Here is a 21,397-nt window from a genome sequence, read left to right on the forward strand (position 1 = left end):
GGGAATTTTCTGTCACTAGATACTTCTCACTTTCTAGTGACCTTTCTCTAAATACTTCTTACTTATGTAGCTACCAACATGACTACTTCTAAAATATAACCGCTAGTAGGACTTCACTTTTCCCAAAAAAGTGAAGAGAGGAAAACTTAAAAATCAAATGCTCTCTTAAATATATTTACGGATGAACTGAAATTAAACTCAGAAACATGCGACTATTCCTTCTCCCCATTTATGGGATCCCTTTGTTGTCAAGCTCCTCCAGGACAGTTCTCAGATCCACACAGTTCAGTAGCAAATGTTGCTATTTATTTCTAACTCCCTATTATCTTGCTTCAACTTTTTACTTTTAAACACCCGTTTGTATCTCTGGTTTAATCCATCCCCTAATAATGCCTTTTTTCTATTAGTATGTTCCTTTCAAAAATCCTTGCAATAAATGCCACATCTTTGGCCATTTTCATCCTTTTACACTTTGATCTTTAATTTGCCTGCTACTATAATTTGTAGCCACACGCAAATCAGAATCACTTGCAGTATGGCTCAGCTGCGGAGCTCAAGGGCCCCAAGACTGCGGTTCCTTGGGAAGCGAGCTAGTCCCCTCTGTTCAGTTTAGGACTCCCGCCTCCCCCCGCCCTGCCCAATTGCTAACGCTTGGAAATATCCAGAAGATTACAAAAGTTTCACTTGCATTATGCGCTTCATAATTTAAGAAGCTGAAGCGCTTCATAATAACTACAATTGATAAAATATTAACTTGTGCTTTTTTAATAAAATGAAACAAAAGCATTCTAAATCATAGCAGCTTATAGATCAAAACTGTCCATCGGTTAGGAGCATAGTGTAATTAAATATGAAAACTGCAAAATATTAAAGCCCTGCAGCAATTCAAATTCATGACAAAACCTTCATGCACAATGAGCAATACTGCCTGATGCTCTACTGATTTGGTCTACTTGTTCATTGACAAAATACAAGTTTTATTCCTTGGGAATATCCTCTTTTCCAAAGGGGGAGGAAGGGTACAAAGCCCTTTTGATTAGCGCACAGTAGCTCTTTCCCTAGTTAGCAATATTCTTTTACAGCACTGAGAAACGAGGACTTTTTGTTTACCATTAGTTGAGGTAAGTTATCTTGTTTTTATTTGGGTTTAAGACTACTGTAAAGGAGTAGTTTTTCAGTTGCAGCATGGTTTGTCAAGATTACAATATTTATGACTGCATAAAATACATAAGTAAAAAATAATGATTTGTAGAGTTTGTTATCAAGAGCTGAGACTTACATCTTTACAGAACTGCAAATACTGGCTTCCTAACTGCTAGTTGATAATTTTGCTGGCAAGAGCATTTGTTATGATTTCCTTTAATCTCTATACCCTTTTGTCCAACTGTTGTAAGAACTAGCAAGAAAGTCATTTATAACTATGGTTAAACTGTTGTAACAGCATTAGACAAGCTGTACTGATTCTTCATTAAAAACACCCTTCGTTTGAAGCTGCAATGTAAGAGGCAATTCTTTTTCTTCAGAAGAAACTATTAGCATGCTCTGTGCCTTTAACACTTCACATTGATTACAAAAAATTTAACAATGCAATCACTAACATACCCCACTAATGAGAAATTATGAGAAACTGTTTGATGCAGAACCTTCTGCATCAGTCAACTCCGATCGATAAGAAAGCTATCAATTTTGAAATTTAGATTTAATGCATTTTCAAGAAGCTAATGAGAAAGGAGCAACTTAAAATAAATACCATCATTAAAACTGCAAACTGTTACAATGATATATTATAAACTTGTCCTAAATAAACCTAGTGCTTCAAAAATTTACCAGTGAATTCGTATTACAAAATATGTGAAAATACAACAGAATACCACAAAACAACGTCCTTTTTTGGGGTCAACAATGACTCCAAGATGATTCAGTCTTAGCTTTTTAAATTGTTAATAGAACATAATGTAATATATAAGTTGCAATTTGGTTGAATTCTAGAGAATATCCCCACCCAAACTCAAATTCACCTTTTTCATTCCTCTTCTAAAACTAGTGCCAAACTTCCTGTCAAAGCCGGTATTTTCTTGAAGAGCTTTAAAGTTTAGCCATTACTTATTTTCTACTACTACATTTTGGCAGCAACTATTTATTGGTCTGTTATTGCAAAAAGTGCAATTTAACAATAAACCAGTCTGAAGATCATTCTATGTCTTGAGGATACATACCATATATTTCTTTAAAAATAATCATACTTTTGTAAGCAATACTTTACAGTAGACACCTCAAATCTACCATAGATGTAAAACTTAAAATGAGAAAAATTTAGTCTCTAAATCTTTATACACATATTTATATTCGAGTTTCTATATATATTATATATATACACAAGCACAAGAGTATATATAAAATATATATAATCAGATTCAAAAAAAGAACAAAAACTGGGCACTGTACATAAAATCTTTTTAAAACTCAAACAATAGAAAAACTTTAAACATTAAACAATTTTAATAAAAGTTTCTGTACAATGCTAAGCAGTTTTATTTACATATAGAAAATGTAATAGGAGTAGTGTTTGAAATTACAGAACTCCTTAAAATTTCAATGGCAGGTAATCTGGAAAAAATAACAGCATTCCATTCACAAATATTTTCAAGCAATAAATATGTATTTATAAATAGTGTAAATTTACATCAAGATTAGAAACAAAAATCACAAATCTGAAGTTTATTCCTTAAGTCTATGTGCAACCCATTTATCTTTGTGACTTGGCTGTTAATTGTTTTAAATTTTATTTAGGAACCAAAAGTGTAACCGTCATGGTTTCAAAACAAGACAGAAAAACGTAAAAGCAGTAAAAAATTTATATCACCTAACTCTTCACATTAAAAAAAAAAAAAAAAAAAGTTGCCCAAAGAAAGACTTAAAATTTCTAACTACCTTACAAAGAAATGACCAGCTAAGCTAGTACTTTTTCCAAGGGAAATTCTGAAGGGGAAAAATGGATGAAACCAACTCATCAGCCCAGAAACAGAGAAATACAAAAGAGGTGGTCTTCAAGTCAGTAGTCTGTATAATGTTGCCAGTTTTGTCAGATATATACAAAACATGGAATTATTTTTTTGAAGTACAGCTGGATGAGCTTTATTTGTTTTGAGTTCTGGAGTAGGAGGCAGTGCTCTCTCCTGTCCAGTTGGTTGACACTCCGCACTTGGAAGGTTGCATAGACACAGCTTTCAGCCAGCAGCCTTACGGGATAGCTACAAAAATCAGTGGTGCAGAACTGGGTCACTTCCTGAATATCAGAAAAGTTTTCATTTAATGTCCATGAAAAAATGTCAAGATGAGGAGGATGGCAATGGAGGAGCCTGAAAAAGAAAACATTAAATTACCTTTTCTACAAGGGTGGAAAACTCGGTTGTTTAACCAAGACCTGCACAAATTGTAACCATGAGAGTTTGAAGTCACACACACTACCAGTTTTACACTTCAGGACTCTTTCAACTGGATACTAGCATTTTTTCCCAACTTACTCAAATACAATATGTATTTTATGACTACTCTGCATTAGGATTTTGCCTATACTGCAGACTGGAATATGCTGTGGGGATGTCTGCGTTAATATGATGTGAGCTGCCAAAACAAGTCCCATTGTGGCAGCAAAGACCTCCATACGGGTTCAGTATAGATTTATCTTTATATACTCTAAAACAGGGATTCTCAACCTGTTTACCAGTGGGGAGGAATTGTCCATCTGTGGCTCTCCAAATGCCCTGCAGGCTTCATACTTCTTCCCCTCTACTTAAATAATAACATGTAACTCTGAAGTTGGGGTAGCTGTGGAAATGGTCTCAGATTCTCTGACATGGGGACAAATGGGTTTTTTTGTTCGGTTTTGGGGTTTTTTGTGGGTTTTTTTGTTTTTTTAAACCTGAAAGACAACATTAGAGTGCCTCAAGAGTGAAGTAAGGTAGGTGTCTTGTTCCTGCCTGCCTTCAGGAGACAAGGTCTAAATGTTTCCTAACTACCTCCCAATATTGCACGTTGTGGCATTACCATCAAAATACTGAATCTCTGATGGCATTTCCTTCTCCTCTTTTCCTCCTCATCAGTCCTGTCATGATGTGGAATCTCTTTGAGAAGCTGCTCACAGTCTTGAAAGACACTTTAAATCAAACCATAGTACCCACCTATGAAACACTAACACTAGCTGATCCCCATGCTTGCTGCCTATACTCCACCCCAAACACAGAGCCTCTCCATTAGGCCTACTGCACCTTTGCCATCTCAGGTTATCTTTGTCCTGTGACTTGCAACAAGCCTTAACTCTTCTCCTAGATCTGCGAGATGTCACTTTTAGGCCATGACTCTTCTCAATTGAGACTGTATCCTCTTTAAAAGAAATGAATGGGTACACCAATTTCGCAAGAAAACAATTATTAATGTCCTTTAGGGCTGCAGGTATAGGCTTTGGTGAGGGAGGGAGCTACCCACAGGTTGAGAAGCCTTGTTCTAGGGGCAGTATCACTGTTATGTATAATGTTATAAACACAGACCACAAAACAGCCCTCCCTCCCTTCCCCCTCTTTTCCATACAGAAATATTCTTGCCCATTTCCACTCAACTGAATGACATATCTGAGAACAGGTGTTTGTTTATATACTTTTCTGTAACAGATCATCACTTTGAAATTGCAGTATTTCACAAACTATAATGACAATGGGCTCCTAGAAGGATGTATTGAAGTTCAACCACCTCAGGCCCTGTAGGACCAATGAAGAGAATTAAAATCAGAGGACATGGTCCTGCACTCGCGCCAGCCTCTACTGGTGAGCCTTGAGGCCTTCACTCAAAAAGTCACAACTTAGCATGCTAGCATTACATGAAATAATTGTCTAAACATACATTTTCTGCAGCACCTGGAAATGAATCAAAAGGCACAGCCGTTTCTGGGCTGTTGCATTTAATTCAACATGAAATTCTCATAACGCTTAGTCCAACGTTTGTCTCCTTTGACAGAAAGGCAAGGCTTATAAATAAATCCAGCATCACTTCCATTGTGATTACAAACAAGCCATCTTTGCCTGAAACAATGAAACCTGGGTGAAATGTTAGGACAGTTGTGCTGACACAGTTCAAAGCAGGAGGCTGCCATATATAGCACAAAGCTATAATGGCAAAGAGGCTTTTTGCTTTAAATTGAAACGCAAAGGAGGCCCCAAGCCAAAAGACAGAACTGTTTGAGAGCATCCACTTGCTAAGCAGAAGGACAGTGCTGATTTGGGAGGGGATGGGTGGGGAAGGGGAAGGAAGGGGTCTGAGTGCACAGGATGCTCTGCTGCTATACTGACTTCATACCACAACCAATGTATTAGAGATGCTCTTGAACCTGGTGCTAGTTTCTCCAAGCTTCACTGTCCTGATTCTTCCCATCTCCATCTGATCCAGTTATGGTCTTCAGGTGATCTCTATTGGATTTTTAAAGCCACAACTTTATGAATTGTAACATCATACTTTTCCTGAAAACTCAGTGGTTATGTTCTGCAGTAAGTTACCGTACTATTTCACATAATTCTGACTCTTCAGCGTTTTTTTCTGTAAATATCACACATAACCCAGACCTCCATTTGAATCAGAAAGTCCACGGTACTCATACAATGGAGTACCAAGACAGCCTACAACCGCTTTACAAATAATGTATTTATGCACCCACTTATTAATTTGACTTACTAATGTAAATTGATCATAGACTTGCATCAAGTCCTCCATTTTGTACTGTTCTAGCACCACAAAATTTTCCAGGTTCGTGCTTATCTTTCGTGCACAGTCTTGGCAATGTACAACATAGGTCTTTCGAGAATTGCTCTCACTAGTGACAAAAAGCAGATCAAAGACTTCCACCTATTAGACAGGAAACAGAAAGTCAACTGTTACAATTTCATTTTTTAAAAGCTAAACCATGAAAACTATTTTCTTCAACATTTACAACCTTACCCTGTGCATGCAAAGAGAAAAATTAGATTTGTTCAGGGAAAATCCATCCTCCTAAGGCTCAGGCAGAGAAGTGAAACACTGTAAAACGACTAATATTACACTTCAGATGTCTGCATGAACATCGCTATGGGAAAGCTTTTGGTCAATATTGACAAAGCAGGATTCATACTCTGAATAGGGGTTACTCAGTAAGGTGGGGATTTATAACAAGTATACCTAATTTTCTTTTTTAAAATCTGTCTGCAACAGAAGTTCATGATATTATTTCCTTACTACTCTGTCACATGCTCATCCTGCCCAAGAGGATCATTCACAAGATAACTAGAAACTGATTTTCAGGGGTTAGGAAAATTTTATTTTCTTTTAAGCTTCATGAAAACTATTAACCAATACTTTAAAGGAACTATTAACAGAAAGTTGAATCAAAAATTTCAGCAAAATGCTATGTCATGTGAAGAAAATGTACTTAAGTTCTCTTTTGGGGCTGTTGTTGACTTCAGAAATGAAAACAGATACACCTTTAAAATGAAACTCAGCAGATCAAATTATATGCAGGAAGGGGTAACAACTTTTTACAGTAACTGAGAATTGAAAATCGACCTAGTGAATAACAATGCTGTTGAAGTACTGTGGAAGAGACTGCAACAAAATACAGCATATGTCTAGAAAAACAGCTCTTTGAAGACAGTACTTCATCACATATATGTGCTTATAGCATACAGTAGATGCTGCAACTTAAAAGCAAAATTAAAATAGCAACAACAACAAAAGACAGGAAATTTAAGTAAATATTATAGTAGTACACAAGCTCAACACATATTCTTACCGACCTCACAAATGCTACAGTAATGAGCTGGCTCGTCCTTTGCTCGCCCATGCCAGACAATCTCTTTTCCTGCAGCAATTAGAGCTTCCCTCAGTGTCTGACACTGTTTGAGAGTTCTTAACAGGCAATACCTGCAATCAAAATCAGTTGTATATTTAGTTCAATATTCAACTTTATAGCAAGATTCAAGTAGGCCTATATTTCTTCCAAGACCGTGTACCTGGAGCTTACTCTTCCTCTGGGATTTCAGAAACAGCTGGCTAATATGAATCACTGGATTCATGACTTAGGTAGAAGTTAGACCACATGCTTATGGACCTCTGTGTAGATTTGTTCCGTTTCAGTACCGCCCCTTGCTCTGCAAACAGGCTGTATCTTTCATTTTTGACTGGAATGCATGAATGCTCTTTTAAGCACAATAAAACAATGTCTTTTCAAAAGCAATTCATGTATTTTATTTTGAACTATGAATTTATCAGCAAAAAGTTAGTTTGAACTGCCAAGTTCAAAATAACTGTTTGCATTTTGTGAAATGACTATATGGCCTAATCCGAAGAAGTGTTTTAACTAACATCTGAAAAACTCTGTTACTTCCTCAGCACTACTAAACTTTCAGTTATCCAAAGTCTGAAAACCCAAGTTCTGACAGGAATCACACCACACACAGTGGAAACAAGATCTATCAACAAGTATCTTCTTCCATGTAAAAGGAAAAAGAATAGACAGGTTGGTATTAGAAAAAAAAAGTTCCTTCACAGGAAAAAAACATTGAAAAAAAAAATCTTTTTTTAACACTTATTTTATGAATGAACAAAAGAACTGGTCAAATGTCAAATTAAAATCAACAATTCCCTGCCATACTTCCATAAAGGATTAAAAAAATAGAATTTGATCTTCGCCAGTTTATACAGTTCTCTTCTGTACTAGAAAAATCTAACTTGTTTTCTAGCATTGCATGAGCTACATACATTCTTTAAAAAAAAGCTGGCAAAATAGGTCACCAGATTTCTAAATTATAATGTTATTTACAATAATTTTTAGCTCTCAGCTATCCTATTTATTTGAGCTGCAGCCTTTGCAGCCTTTAATTTTCTCCTCCACAGGGTGGTTATGTTACATGCTCATTAGATGCAGAAGGAAGAATGTAAGGGGAAGAACAAACATTGGACAGAAAACAAAGTGCTCAAGAGTTCTATCAAAATGTTTTCAACTTGATCCTTCTCCCATTTTAAAGCCTTAAACATGTAATATATACGTTCTGTATTTTTTTTTAAAAAAGTTTGTTTCATGTGTTTCCAAGTAGTTAATAGAACCTTAGGCTTACTTTGAGATACTCTCCTCAATGTTTTACCCTCAGACTGTTCATCTTCACCAAAAACAAGTTTACAGCTTCATTAATACCCTCACTGTGAGAATAATGCAAAACTGAATGTGTGTGTCTATGTTAAACATCATATTTTCGTATAACGAATTTCAAGAAAATTAACTCATTTAGCTGTAACTCCTTCTACACTTTCGAAGTTTGATGTTAATAGGACTTATGATGCCAAGGTCAACCAGATGTCATAGATCATGTATTAATTCACTTGAGTGTCAGGCTAACATGTTTCTGACAAGCTCAGTAACTTTGGTATAGCATTCTTTTATGCAGTACAGCCCCATATCAAATAAACTTAAAAGCTACCATTCTTCTGCTGTTATCTGGAAAAGTCTTTGGGTATGCCAAAGAGCAACTGAAAGCACATCTGCACACTTGCCACCTTTGTTCTCCACTCGTGACTTCCAAAGAATTTTCAAAGTGTTATTTTCAAAGAGTTTGCTAGTGGTACAGTTGTGAAAAAAGAATTGCCCAAAATGCAACCCACATATAACACCACTGCCAAATTTGCAACCAAAGCCAAAAACAATAGCTAAAAGGTGAATTCCCCCTCCCTGGATAAAATTCAGATTCTAGTAATGACACCTGAAAACTTAAATATTAACTATTTCGTGTTGTCAAAGAATGGGAGACAGCATATGAACCATCACTTTGAAAATGCACCACAATTTCCTAAAGTTTGGGAAGCCTAAAGAAAGCCAAAACGGTGTCTAGCAGAGTCACAATGTATAAGATAAACAGTGTCAGCTTTTAGTATTGTAGGCCTGCTTTTATTCTTGTACAGTGAGAATTCAGTTAAAATAAAATCCAGACCGTATCTCTCAAATTATTTACAGGTATGGCATAGAGAGTATGAGTAAATCATGTCCAGTCAAATTCAAATATTTAGGAGATTTTAAAATGGACAACATTCCTGATATCTAGAAGGGCAGTGAGAAACCTGTTCAAGTATTTAAATATCCAGTAAAACCTTTTGAAGTGTGCAGACCATCCCAATGGCAATGCAAAACTGACCTCTTTGTATCTTTCAGTAATATATCTTCGCTACTGATACTAAAAAGTATTTTGTCTGGCTTCATGACTTTATGTAAAATCCTTTCTCCCATGTCATGTTCTTTTACGTTTCTAAAACTATTTTTGTAAAAGAACTTAGTATTTCAGTTACTTTGGAATTAATTTTTTAAGCCTTTATTACTATGTTCCCACTACCTCTAAAATTTTTCTCTTCCACAGATGCATTTGTAAAAGTCCTTCTAGCTTCCATCTAAGAGGTTTGCGGTTAATTTTTCTTTTCTTGAGGGTTGCGCTCCCTCAGTCAAGTTTTAAATAACTTTGCCTGTGTTCCTGCTCATGATTCTACTGTTAATAACAAATCTTTAAAAAACATCTCATTAGAAAGTTTCAGTTTTTGCTCTTTGCCTTTCATCTAGCAAGGCAGCACTGAGTTGCACATTATCTAAAAATATAAGGAGGTTTCACATTTCTTCCAAAAGCAAATTTTCCTTCTATTATTTTTTTCCCTACTGCTATTCTATATCTTTTCATCATTAATCTGTTCCCAATATTTATATGTATGCTTAAATTTGAGTTTGTTGCCTCTGTAGTGGTTACTCTCACAGAACCCAGTAAGACATATTTGTATTTATCTTTCAAATTGGAATTACAAACTACTTTTTATTGTTTTGCAAAAGCTATTCTTTTGTACTATTTCCGATACCTAAGAAGCCCCAGAGATAGAAGTCAAACTACCTTAACACTTCAGGTATCTTCAATGTGCAATTTTACACACTGCATTTGGCAAAAAGATGACAAGCTGTGTCACCGATAGATTTTTTTCCTGATGACAAATGAGAAGTCAGCTATTCAAGATGAAATTCAACCAGCTGTATCACGTACACATGCATACACACACATATATAAACACACAAATTTTCTGACATTATAAAATCCAGGAGCAGTGGACAATAGCTACTTGAAAGCTGGTGCTGTTTTCCTGCAGATAAGCAGTCCATCGGAAAACTATGCAACTGCTTTCCTATCTTAAGGAGATTCACAAAGGTTTCTACCTTTCCAGTGTGCTTACAAAGCCAAGGTCAGATACTAGACTGTGTATTCTGGTGACACCCATTTCTAGAAACAGCTATACCATAACTACAGAAGTGACCACAACCAGGAGTTACCTCAGGTTACTGCTACCAGAAGCTACAAACCAGAGCTCATCATTGGATCTTCTTCCCCTTTGCACATAGCATGGAACCTGGGACTTGGCTGACAACTAACTCTGATGGAGGGCTTAATCCAAGTAAATTGGAAATGGTTTCAGCAGACTGGAAAAAGTAACTAACTGTATGCAAGACTGAAGTTTATATCTGCTCCTCAGCATCTCTGTTTATTTGAAATGTACACCTAAAGTTTAGGTGTCTCACTAGAAAAAGCTCAGCTGCTGTTAGCCAGCAAGACAACAGGAAACTAACATTTTGTCCTCTGTGTTTCTTTACATTTTAAGCGATTCTCCTGGAGAAGGATCCTATGCTCAGTCATGTTTTTCTCCTTTTAAGCCTAAACCATGGCAAAAACCCCCCAAACTTGTGCAAATGTAAAAAATACAGGTGCCAAAATATTGAAATAATATTTTGCCAAAAACATTCCAGAACTGCTTGAAGCTTTATAATGGATGCCTGCTGGGCTTGGGAAGATATATAAAGATAATTGTGAAATAAGTCTGTGGGTATTTTGTGTGGGGTTTTTGTTTGGTTTGGTTTGGTTTTGGTTTTTTTAAATGGACTTTTTGGCTTCCTCCCTCCCTCGCCCTGCTTCTTTTCCCCCTATTTCTCATTTCTAACTATTCAGTTTCTCCTCTCCCTTTTATGACAGCTGGCATCCTGAATATGAGCACTAATAGCTTAATTGAAGGGGCAGGACTGTCAAGCATTCAGCAAAGATTTTCTTTACCCTAGTTACTAGATTTTAAGAAAGTATTCACACATAAATGCTATTCAAAAATCTAGCTTTACAGTGAGTAAACAAACCTCCCTGTCTTCAACTTCCAACATTTTTGGTCCTACAAAGGTACCATTTCTCCAATTCCTCCATTCTGCAACAGATGTTCAAGCCTAAATTAAATTCCTACTGTAAAAAGGTGTCTCACTTAGATGTCATCAATAAATCCTACTAGGGGAAAAAAAAAAGGAAAATAGAGTTCTGCTATCAGAGTATTTTCATGATGAGTAATTTGCTTTGGAATTCATTCCCTCACTTTCTTTAAGACAGACCTACAATATATGCCAAAATATCCATACACTCCTCAACCTAGTTAAAATGATGCTGCAATATGATTTATATTTACTTGAAGTTACGATCTTTAAAAAAAATTACTAAAGATGCTCCAAGCCTGGAATACTCCTGCATTTTGGAATAGGCATGTGAGAAATGTCACTAAACTGAATTATCATTTTATACATCAATTAATTCATTGTTCAGAAGAAAGAACAAAGGGAAGGAGGCTTTCAAATTCCTACTTGCCTTTATTTAAAACATTTGTACTGGATCTCCAAATTACAGTGTGTGAGCAGTAACTAGAGGTTCTAGAAATGTAAAATTAAGTTAAAATTGCTGTAAAAATTACTAAGCATTCTAATTCTAATACTTGAGTTAATGACCTAATTTTGTTATTTCTTATGGTACATACTCAACACCTTTTGTCATCCAAGTCAACTGCTTCTGTAAACTGCTATATTATGTCTATGGCATATTTAACAGAAAAGTTAATTAGATCATTCTAAACATCAAATAAAATGTAATAAAATTAGTAATATCTATAAATGGATTGTTTGAAAAACAGTATATAAAATAATTTTGGCTTGATTCTCAGGAATGGAAAAGCCTTACAAAGGATTACGGAAAAGGGTACAGTAAATGTTCAAATATATAAAACTTACTTTATCATTTCAAAAAGCTTTGGATCTGAGACCTTGATATTTCGAGCCATGTTCCATGAAAGATGAACCATGGGTACTATGGACTTTACGCTCTGCAGTTTATTCCACTCGTACCGTTCCACTGCCAATTTATATTGACAGGCTACACAAAAACAGAATTACAGAAGCAATTAGTCAAGTTAAAAAATAAGTACCAACTGGAGTCAAAATAATTTGATTATAATAAAAATGTATACCTTTTAGGGCTAGGTTAAACTTAATTTGCAATGACCCATTCATTCCAACTACACTTGAATTCTATAAAATTTCTTTCAAAAAGTGTATTTATGGTGCTAAAAGAACATGCAATACCACAGCAGCAATCACTGTCTGTGAAAACAAGTTACTGACAAGTGTTCAATTTCTATGGTGATATCATGGTTTGAACCCGGCCGGCAGCCAAACACCACGCAGAGCAGTATTTCAAACAGGGTTACTTAATAAATGTTCAAATATTTCAGATCTTAAAAAAAAAAAAAAAAAAATCTAAACTTGAAAAGTCTGCGTCTCACTCTATTCACTCTATCATAATTTTGTAATGCTATGGTATATAATTTGTCTTGAAAAGCAAGACTGCACCTTGAGAGATTTGTTGCAATGAGTCAGACTTTTTCATTAATCAGCCTACTCACCCCGCCCTTTTTAAAAAAATGTTTTACAAAATTTACTGCGACTGAACATGTGAGCTCTGTATCAGGCAATCATACAATCCTGGAGACATACTATTTATTGCACCATCATGAAATAAAGACACACCTCAAGTTATTTAAGAGAACGGGAATTTTTTGGAAGCACGTTTTCTTCAAAGGCTTGATAGAATCTCATTTTAGCTGTGAAATTTCCTTCTATTCTCACATCTAAAAACCTTCCAAGACCATCGGTCAAAACTAAAGACTTCTAGAGCAGTAGGTCTGAGAAACCTAATAGTCCTTTATGAACAAAATTTTACAACTGTTTGCATTTCCTGATGCTTTCACTAAAGAGCAATTAGGTATCCGTTGTCCTGAAAAAGATAGATTGGACAAGTCCTTAAACTCATATGCAAGCTATAGCACAGTCTGCTGGGTAGAACGAGTTTTGGGAGAAAAAGTTAAGAAACGGCCTACAAGACAGACTGTATGAATTAATATAAACATTTTTTTCTGCTAGTGTTTGTTACAAAACTGTAATTTTTACAAGCCCATTAAATGAACAAGTGCAGACTGCATTCTTGCTGCTTTCTCTTCTGCTTACCAGTGCAATCATTCAAAACCTCAACCCATCACGGTTTAAAAATACAGTACATTCATTTTTTAATCTAGCCAAGCATGGTAAATTAGTGAGAAATGGCAGGTTCTGTGGCATATATAGTATAATATTACCTAATTACGTAGTTCAGCACAGGCACTATTCACCCATACCTGTAAGAGGGCCAACGTTCCACGCAATGTTGTTGCACCAACCGATAGCCTGAACCCAATGAACAGTGCCAGCATTTATCCACACCAAATCCCCTGGTCTTTGAATAAACCTATAAACTGGGACATTGGCTTCATACAAATCTTCCAAGTTTGGCCACCAAGATCCCATTAGGAAATTCATATTATTCCTGAAACAATATGAAAAAGAAGGTCTTCAGAATTTATCAGCAGACATATTAGTGGTTGATACTTCAATGAAATTACCTGTAAACACTGATCACCAATGATAAATGTTTTCTTCATCTAATCAGCAACCCAGGAGGACTAGTCAACAGGGAAATTTCATCTATAAAATCCTTGATCCTAATCCCACATTACAGATCCTACAGTACATTAAAACAACTATCTAGCTGTCCACGTGAAGTCAATTTATGGCTTCAGTTATGTTCTGTTCTCCTTTAAGTTTCCCAGTATTTTATTAATGCTGAGGCAGAGAAATCCTTGGTCAGATCTAGCATGACACTGGTGCCGAATGCTACTTTTTTAACCAGTGACTGATTTTGTACATAGACCATGCCAGCTCTTAAGAAAATGCTTTCTGTTTTGAACAATGCCAGCCGTGTACTCGTACTGGCAGTGTATGCATGTGAAGCTTGTCCACACAACAAGCAACCTGTTGGCACCATCTCAACTACGATCCACAGGTCTATGCTATATTCAGCCAAGAAATGTCAGCTCTCCTGAGAAGCATGAAAAAACACCTTCAGATGAATTTCCTAAGCATAAACTCTTCCACTATGGTTAAGCAAAATACATACTTCTCTCCTATCCTCATCCCAATTTTATACTGTTTTTATACCGCACCATGAGAGATCATTCACAATCCAGAGTTTTCAATGACAATTCAGTGCCTCTGTCAGGCACTCTAGACTTTTTATGAGGTTACCAAGATCTTCGTTTCTCTGTCTCCCTCAGGAGGACAGTGTCATGGGGGTAAAAGATATATCATCATCAGAGACATTGCAACTGCATCAGTGGAATTACAATTTTGAGATGGCTAATCTTTGTAAAGGTGGATGAAATAAGAACAGCTGTCAGTAGATAGGCAGAAAATACAGAGTACAGAAACCCTGAGATGAATTTGCAGAGCTCTAGAAAAGTTCTGAAAAAAAGCCAAGATCTTAGTCCAGTTTTAACTAGCTAAGAAAGAAAAAATTCTCCTGTAAGATCAGCTTCAGATGCTACTGCTCGAACACTAGCATGATTAGGGGACACAATTGCTTCTCTGCTTTTTTTTTTTTTGGGGGGGGGGGGGGGGGGGGGAAGGAGGTGGGGTGGTGGTTGTGCATGTCTGTGTGTGTTTTGTTTGTTTTTAAACCATCCACTCAACACAAGGCACAACATAGAAACCCCAGTCTTAGAGCTGGCTGACTATTTCCACAATGGTCAGTGCACCTCAACTTTTCCAGCAGGCTACAAACATGGAAGTATATGCAAAACATGCCATGACACCTCCTCGGGTCTGAGTAAACTAAGCTCTCCCTCTAGATCTAGCAGCAAGAAACCATGACAAAATACCAAGGACTCTGTACTTGCTTGTGTACAACATGTGTATTAATCATAATGAAGATTAACAGCATACATCACCAGGAAAATACCACATCACTCGCAAAAAAACAAAACAAAACCCCAACTCCTTCACCCCCAACTTCATTCTGTCACTCCACTGCAATAGCCCTAGAAGCCATTACAAAGGCATCACCACTTGGTAATAGTAGAGGTCAGCTTTAATATGTATGATAGAGTGCCTAGATAAACAGCAAGGACTGTCATGGATTTTCTGGTGTGGAAATGTTACTACTACAAAAACTGGATTGATGCCACAGTCAGCCTATGCTTATACTAAACTTCTGATCCCCCTTAATGTAGTATAAATTTGAATCTTGAACCTAGAGAAGCATTTGCTACTACCAATCTCTCACTTCTCGTATTTCCTTCATCCCTGTGTTTGAAAAAAAAAAATGGACCTAGTGTTAATTTTTGAGAGCAAAGCTATCACAGGCAATCCAACTTCCTATACATTGTACAAAAGTCGCATTTTGTATAAATTCTAGATTTTGCATTTTGACTTATTTTAGAAAACTTTTCTGACTACCTGGAAAACCCATAAAATAATGTCCTCATATGACACCCTCAGTAATTCCCCCCCTTAGACCTGAGAAAGGCACAGAGAACTTGGAAAAAAACAGAGGAAAAACAGCACGCCCAGCTTACTTTTCACAGAAGTCATTCATGACACCCCAGTAACTTTCAGGGACAACAAACCATTCACAGTCACCTGGACCAATATTTATATTTACTGAACAAAAGTTGTTATTTTCTTGATGGCCTGCAATTTAGAGAAAAATAAACACGCTTTATGTAAGGTTGATCTATCAAAATAATGCTATGAAAATGCAAAGTTACAATTACTAAAATCCCCTACATCATAGTTTAAGTACTTGTACGTATTTTTATATGACACATACACTATTTGGGTGCTTCACGGTGTTAAGAAACGCAATTAAGCTACACGTGACAAGAGAATTCTGCTTTTGTTAGTCTATGGAAAATTAAAAGCTGGAACTACCAATCTTGTGAATCTGACCAATTCTTCAGCAGTTCCTTTTTTTCAGAAATAAATGCTTCAAGATGCTGAAGCTTAGATTTTGTGTTTTATGATAGCTCTTGACAATCCCACTCAGGAGCAAAACTTTATGACTTCAGGCACTGAATAAACAAGCAGTAAGAAAATCTGTCCCAAAGAGCTTTCAAAATCAATGTAGAAATGCCAGTATTTTATCTTCTTTTGACAGCTTGAAAACTGAGCCATAATCCCTAATGGAATTTTCTAAAATTGTACTTCAGAAAAAACAGACCCTGAAATTTAGTCCAGATCCCTCAAATCTCAGTCCTGTGCCCTAACATAACACTATTCATTATGGAGGTTTGAGTCCTATCCTCAAACAATAAAGAATCTAAAAGCTAAAAGTATAGTGATTTCTATGATTGCACAAGCTGTACTTTGGAAGCTTATAAAAACTTTCAAGGCATGTAAAATGCAAATACTGTCCAAGTACATAAACCCATCCTCTTTTTCCCCTTAAAGAATCCAGTATTGCATGCAAGAGATTAGTACAGTAATTACCTAGCACTGCAGAAATCCAGAAATTTCCACTATTAGGTAATTTAGTACTTCGAACACGCAGAGTTCAATTAAACAAATTTAAGAAGTACTGAATACGTACAATTTTATCATGTTTATGCATGCTGTAAGATATGGAAAATCTGCAGGATAGTTAAATCAATACCACAGAAGTAGTACCTGTTTTTTTCCGTGCAAAGAGATTATACTTACCTGGTGTTCTGCTTCCTGGAACCTTCATGTACAACTGCACTGTGTTCATGCCCAGGATGGTATGACCAACATGGCTTAGAAGATTTCCTGCTGATACCACACGTACAAAAGCAGGAAGTTTTGTCAGTTCATGGAGTTGTAACTTCCACCTGCAACAAAATAGCAAATTAACAAAGTGTGAATCCCTAAAACTCTTAGAAGAGTTTGGAAAATAGAAACATTTTCAAAAAGTTGTTAGCATAGGAGATAAAGAAGCAGAGAACCTACTGTTATGTAATTTAAGAGGGAAGTTGAGACAATGCAATACCCTTACTTGGCAGTTACAGAAATTTAAACAATACCATTTAAGGGTGAGCTAAAAGCCAGGGTGGCTGGACTCACTTTCACAGTTAGCCAGTCTGCTGCTATACTGCCAGAAAAGTCTGCCTGCAGTTTACATCTCGGTGTACACCTTTTCCAAGTGAAAACAGAGCTGTGCTTTCCTCCACACTCTAAGCTGGTCAGTCAGAAACTGTTAACCATGCTTTCAAGAGCCAAATGATACGATGCTACAACATATGTCAAGAGGACCGTCTAAACATACCCTAGCCTGTGCACGCAATTGCTGTGACCATGCATGTGCTATGGAACTGAATACAGGCATTAAGAAAAACAGATCTTCAAACACAAAAATCCCAGAACTTAAGCGTGGAGTTCTGTAATGTCACCCAGGTATCTGTGTTACTATTTGAATTTTTAAATATTTCCAAATATAACCACAAATCTGACAGGCTAGTTGAGAGGAAAGATAGTTTTGTAGAAAAAGCTGAGACTGCAGATCAGAAGATCTGGCATCTACCTGGGATCCTACAAGAACTACTTAAAGTATCAAAATCCAATTCCCTATGACCCTCAGGTTAGTTATGCTTAGATTCAAGTCTCTCTCCCAACAGTTTGCTCAGAGTGCTGGTTTATTAGCAACAATTTTGTATCTACAGATGGAATTTTCTTTAGAAAGAATTAGCATCTATACTTGAAATTTTAAAACAATCTCTAATCATATACATATATACACACACATTGATCTTCAGTGACCACACCACAAAAAACCTCCGAACCTTAAGCGGGGCTTATTCCCCAGTTTCAAACACCGTAACATTTTCTTCTGCTCTAATGATTCAAGTAGATCAGAATTTTTGTACTGGAGCTGGCAGGACTGAAAGCCTAGACATGCCGGACCTTTTATGAAAATATATACTAACTAGAGACCGAACCAAATAAAAAATTATTACTGGACAATAAAACCATGCTTTCAGAGTATTCCTAATACTTTCTGATGTTCGTCTGAGTCACCTTCATTTACTCACAGAAGGATATGTAGTCTAAAGAATACTCAATTGGTTCCTTATTTTTTTGAGGTTCTGGGAGTGGTATCATGGCTTTTCTACAGGTAAGCATTGGTCTGGTCTTTACTACATAGTTTGAACCCTGTTCCTGGATAGGAGAAGCAAGAGCTACACAACAGTGGAAACAGAAAGGATGACAGTAGGAACAAAAGGAAACAAAAACGAAGTAACAAAAATCCAGACAAACAAGAAAGAAAAAAACCTTTAATCTTACAATTTCTGTGCAAAGACTGAAAACTTTGTATTTTCGAAGTATGAAAGTAGTAAGCAAATAATTTAAAGGCTCAGAATGAAACAAAGGGAATATATTAGAAGGAGGACTAGAAAGAACAGTTTCTGAAGTTCATGTCTGGAAAAATAAAGATCCCATAAAGAAAAGCTTGAAAAGAGACTTCAGCATGCGAAGGACTCATAACAACACTTTAAAGACCAAAGGTAACAATTTCATTGTGGAAATGGTGTGTGCAACTGGAATTGGGTTTATCAACAGACTGACTGATGTTTGAGAAGAATGCACTGGTCTTCCAGAAGGAGTATCATATTGTAGAATACAGCCGTGAACAGGACAAACTGTACTCAACTTACTTCTTGTCATCTGACAGGTCAATGTTGGTCCCAAACTTGATTGTTTTAAAAGGTCCTCTTCTCCTCCTTCCAGAGCTGCAAATATAAAAAATATAATAGGTGAATGTGAAAATGGGAATGATGCAAAAAACCACATAAAACCAACACAGAATTACCACAATTATACCACACTTACTTATCAGAAGATGTGGATTCATTATCTGAATGGTCCTTGTGGTGACTCTTCTTCTCATTTTCCTCCTATAAAATGCAATTGTGGAAATGTTTTTTTATCTATATAAATATACATAAAAGTAAGAATATACATAAAATATATAAGCATAAAGTGGTAACACGTTCACAGAAGTAAGTACATTTGTTTCAAGATGCTGGTACAATCTTTAGAAGATCTGTATCTAAGACTTTACGTCAATATTACTGTTATGGAAAAAAAGAAGTTATTAGTCAAAATTCATTGCAAAAAAATTCTTCATGACTACAAATTCAGTGAAGCTCAGGCCAGGACAACAGAAAACGTCTACACTGTGAAATTCCTCCTAGCCTACATGACAGCTGCAACTTAGTATGTTGGTTTGCTTCATTATGCAGGTGAACTGGAGTCCATTCTTAAGGAATACCATTAACTTTTTCAGACTAGAACATTTACCTTCCTTCAAAGTCAAGCAGGTATCCTGACATGAAACTAGGATGACTAATATTTATAAAATTAATTTTATAAAATCCATTATGTAAAATCTTTTGAATTTTTCATAGCTATATGCTATTTTAGCACTGCAGTAGCTAGGACCATGACTAGTGGAAAAAATCTAACAAATATTAAATGAAGTAATTTGATCTTTTTAGCAGAGTGCACTCAAAACCCTATTCTAAAGACTTCTCTTTCTGGCAAGTATACGGACATAGAAGGAAAAAGAATAAGACAAAAAGAAGGAAAGAACTGCCTGGAGGCCATCCAAAGATCTCTGGCTTTGAATGGGATTGTTGTTAAATCTCAAAGTGCCCTATGTACCTGAGAAAGTCTTATTCATCCTTTCAATAAAGGACAAAGAGAAACAAAAAGGAACCTAGTGATGATGGATTTATCAAATACTGCAAGACATTTTAGAAAAGCAATGTAATAGTTGTTAGAAGAATAACCAAAAAAAGATCACTTAGGGCAAGCCAAGAGGATTGTCTGTAGAAAGAAGAAACAAAGCTTTCATTTGAACACCACAAAAAGTCACCTAAGGACAGGTCAAAGCAGTGTTAGGCAAAGGACACATGCATCTGTCTTTCTGATTTCCAAGGGAAAAATGAAAATCATCTTTCTGAAAATTATTTTATATATTGCACTTTTACCACCAATTTGTAACAGAGAAAAAAGAAATAATCAGAAAATCCTGCAGTCTACCTCCTGGTGCAAATCTAAAGCTGAGGCTTTCCTGTTGACAAGCTGGTATGGGATTAATTATGTATGTTATTAAACATGTATATATATATAACGTTCCAGCAAACTAATGTTCTCCAGGCCCTCTGGAATGATGTACAAGAATGCAATGCTGGTGCAACTGTTTAAGGGCACCAGAAAACTTTACCTGACATCCTACTTAAATTTATTACCAATGCAGAGGAAGAAAAATCCCATTTATGTTCCAAGCTCTTGATGACTTCAGTGGTCCCCACTTCCCAATACTATTCCTGTTTCATTTCCTCATCCTGTATCAGTCTCGCTCAAAACCTTGTGACTACCTCCCCTTCTCTTTTCTTCAACTACCAATTAATTTCTTCGTTTCTAATCCTTTCCTCTAATGCACAAAGTTTAAATTCAGAACTTCTCTTTCCTTTCTTACTGAAACTATTGCTGTTTCTGTGTAATGGCGGTGAAAACGGCAATAGTCAATTCCCCAGGTTGGTGTTTTCCCTATCAAGAATATATTTTTGTCTTAGTTCCATCTTAGACTAATCTTTTTGTAACACCAGACAATATAAGCCTCCAAGGAGCGTCCACAGCTAATTCCAAGGATGTGGTCACTACTTCAGCAAAAATATTAAAAAGTAATACCAACAAAATAACATTTCAAACATTTCACTCTGCCACGCATGTCTAACAACTTCTAAACTGAACAGAAACTGTTATGTTTGGAACCCAACAAAAGACAAGTATAAGCGTAAACTTCTAAGTCACATCCAGATTAAATCAGGATACTATGAAGAACAAAGAAATCTGATTTCAAAGCATGTATGAAATTAGAAACCATACAAGTTTAAAAAAGCATCTTAAGTTCTAAATATTTTAATATTAATTTTGACATTATTATATGAAAGCTTAAGCTTACATGCTTTTAAAGTATGTAATAGCCAGGAGTTTTACATTAAGAAAAATAAGTTTTACATTAAGCATTTGGGAGGAACACCCTATATACTATTTGACCCTCTATTCAAAACAGATTTTGTAAATTTACCTGCACTCTTCATGATAATGGAC

At 36.1% G+C, this 21,397-nt stretch overlaps 1 protein-coding gene across 20 annotated transcripts in view; it reads right to left on the reverse strand.

Annotated features, from left to right (window-relative positions):
• Nucleotides 1-1,116: 1,116 nt before the first annotated feature.
• The window catches only part of KDM6A (lysine demethylase 6A), a 165,016-nt gene continuing 144,735 nt past the window's right edge, over nt 1,117-21,397 (reverse strand). For 13 of the 20 annotated variants that reach the window (XM_074814498.1, XM_074814490.1, XM_074814496.1 and 10 more), the window contains 10 exons: nt 19,109-19,173; nt 18,934-19,008; nt 16,964-17,112; nt 15,841-15,955; nt 13,567-13,754; nt 12,128-12,269; nt 6,816-6,942; nt 5,722-5,892; nt 5,381-5,459; nt 1,117-3,359 (listed from right to left, as the gene is read on the reverse strand). In XM_074814498.1, the coding sequence (XP_074670599.1) occupies nt 5,403-5,459; nt 5,722-5,892; nt 6,816-6,942; nt 12,128-12,269; nt 13,567-13,754; nt 15,841-15,955; nt 16,964-17,112; nt 18,934-19,008; nt 19,109-19,173 (1,089 nt within the window). In that variant the 3' untranslated portion in view covers nt 1,117-3,359; nt 5,381-5,402. The other 7 variants (XM_074814492.1, XM_074814497.1, XM_074814489.1 and 4 more) reach the window with 3 other exon arrangements.

The sequence above is a fragment of the Strix aluco genome, chromosome 2, assembly GCF_031877795.1.
Source record: "Strix aluco isolate bStrAlu1 chromosome 2, bStrAlu1.hap1, whole genome shotgun sequence".
NCBI lineage: Eukaryota > Metazoa > Chordata > Aves > Strigiformes > Strigidae > Strix > Strix aluco.